This window comes from Ranitomeya variabilis, chromosome 4 (assembly GCF_051348905.1).
Source record: "Ranitomeya variabilis isolate aRanVar5 chromosome 4, aRanVar5.hap1, whole genome shotgun sequence".
Classification (NCBI taxonomy): domain Eukaryota; kingdom Metazoa; phylum Chordata; class Amphibia; order Anura; family Dendrobatidae; genus Ranitomeya; species Ranitomeya variabilis.
The window spans coordinates 489,822,056-489,824,545 of record NC_135235.1 but is presented as its reverse complement, the minus strand read 5'-3'; the positions used below and the strand labels follow the sequence as shown (position 1 = coordinate 489,824,545).

The window sequence follows — 2,490 nt, the reverse complement described above, 5'->3', positions numbered from 1 at the left end:
GAGCACTCTGGTTGAAAAATTGGAAAGGGGACGCACAGGCCAAGGCAAAACTTTGTGCGATCCCCTGCCAGGGTGAGTTCCTATTTGGGAAAACTCTGGACGAGCTCTTAAATAAGGCAGGAGAGCGGAAGAAAGGCTTCCCTAACCAGTACCTTCCCTCTTACAGGAGAGCTTTCAGGAGGCGCCCCTTCACCAGGAACAAACCTACTGAACAAAGGGAGCGTTGGGAAGCAAAGGATCCAAAACAAAGAGGTGCTCTGTTTTCCGGATCCTATAACCAAAAACGTAATAAGTACCGTTAATTATGAAGTGGGCGGTAGATTGAAATATTTCTTTGCTAAATGGAAGTTGATAACATCTAGTCCTTGGATTCTGGACATTATTGGAAACGGATTGAGATTAGAATTTGATAGGATCCCTTGGGATTCTTTTATTGTAACATCTCCAAGAGGTCAACAACAACAAGAAGCTCTGGAATCAGAGATCCTGTCGCTTCTATCTAAAAAAGTATTGATAGAGGTTCCCCGAGATCAAGAAGGGAGGGGTTCTATTCCCCTTTATTCTTGATCAATAAACCAGATGGTTCATTCAGAACCATCATAAACCTCAAAAAACTAAATTCCTTTTTACGTAACCACACTTTCAAAATGGAATCCATTAGTTCTACCATCAAGCTTTTGTTTCCTAGGTGTGTCATGGCCGGGATAGACCTAAAAGATGCTTACTATCACCTTCCTATACATGCCGAACACCAGCAGTATCTAAGAGTAGCGGTCATCCTGGAGGGACAGGTTCGTCACTTCCAATATGTAGCAATGCCATTTGGGCTTTCTATGGCCCCCCGCATTTTTACAAAAGTGATGTTAGAGGTAATGGCTCATCTACGCCAACGGGACACTTTAATAATACCCTACCTGGATGACTTTTTAGTGATAGGGAATTCTGTGGCTCAATGTAAATTGCCGTTGTCTAACACAATCTCATCCCTGCAGGAGTTGGGTTGGATTATCAACTTCGAAAAGTCCAGACTGAATCCAGACACTACTCAAATGTTTCTAGGGATCCAGCTAGACTCCGTAAGTCAAAAAAGCTTCCTCCCGCATTCAAAGAAAACGACTATACAGTCAAAGGTGTCAGAAGCGATAAAAAACCCCTACATGACACTGAGAAAGGCTATGTCCTTACTAGGATCATTGTCCTCATGTATCCCGGCTGTACCATGGGCTCAATTCCATACCCGCCAATTACAGTACGAAGTACTGTCAGCCCAGGGACGGAAAGGACACCTAGAGAGTAAACTCTCTCTAGAGATGTCATAGAATCTCTAGCCTGGTGGCTAGATATGGGACACCTTTCAGGGGGTGTACCGTGGATAGTAGATCCATCCAAAATAATTACTACAGACGCCAGCCCTACGGGATGGGGTGCACATATGGAAGATGACATAGTCCAGGATACCTGGAATCAGTCAGAATCATCATGTTCGTCAAATTGGAAAGAATTAACAGCAGTAGGAAAAGCCTTAAATTATTTTCTTCCACAGATTCAAGGAGCAGATGTAAGAGTTTTCTCAGACAACTCCACCACAGTGGCCTATGTAAACCGTCAGGGCGGTACACGGTCAGGAAGTCTGATGACCATCGCAGGGGAGATCTTCCAGTTTGCAGAGACTCATCTTACATCCCTAACAGCCCTACACATCAGAGGAGAAGAAAATACCAAAGCGGACTACCTCAGTCGAAACAGGCTGCGCCAGGGAGAATGGTCCTTAAACAGAACCGTGTTCAGACTAATAACAAGAGCATGGGGAGTGCCTCAGATAGATCTATTTGCCACAAGAGGCAACAGGCAGGTAGAAAGATTCGCTTCCCTGAACTCCATGGATCATCCAGACATGCTGGACTCCCTACATCATCCTTGGGACTTCAGACTGGCTTACGCCTTTCCTCCAATGTCTCTAATTCCGCTAGTGATCAGGAAGATCAGGAGGGAACGTGCAAGGGTGATCCTCATTGCACCCTTCTGGCCAAAGAGGCCGTGGTTCTCCTGCCTCCAAAGCATGTGTCTATCCGATCCATGGATTCTTCCATTGGACAGGGAACTACTGTTCCAGGGGCCGTTTTTCCACCCGCAAGTGAAAGGGCTTCACTTGACGGTGTGGAACTTGAGCGGCAGTTACTAAGCTCAAGGGGTTTTTCAGAACAGCTAGTAAAAACCCTGCTACTAAGTAGAAAAAGATCTACCACCCTGATATATAGCAGGGTTTGGAAAAAATTCTTAAAATTTCATACAGTACCATTCACTAATCAGGTTCCGATAACACCTATTCTAGAGTTCCTACAAAAAGGTAGAGAATTAGGATTATCAGTGAACACCTTAAGAGTCCAGATATCAGCGTTAGGAGCCCTATATGGATATAATATAGCCGCTGATAGATGGGTCTCCAGATTCATTGTCTTGTGAACGAAGTAACCCGGTATATATTCCCCG

At 44.7% G+C, this 2,490-nt stretch overlaps 1 protein-coding gene across 1 annotated transcript; it reads left to right on the top strand.

Annotated features, from left to right (window-relative positions):
* The first annotated feature begins 548 nt into the window (after nucleotides 1-548).
* Nucleotides 549-2,182, top strand: LOC143768094 (uncharacterized). Its single transcript, XM_077256782.1, has 3 exons — nucleotides 549-791; nucleotides 993-1,076; nucleotides 1,544-2,182. Exons 1-3 carry the CDS (start codon nucleotides 648-650, stop codon nucleotides 2,180-2,182), a joined length of 867 nt encoding a protein of 288 aa, XP_077112897.1. The 5' UTR covers nucleotides 549-647.
* The last annotated feature ends 308 nt before the right edge of the window (nucleotides 2,183-2,490 follow it).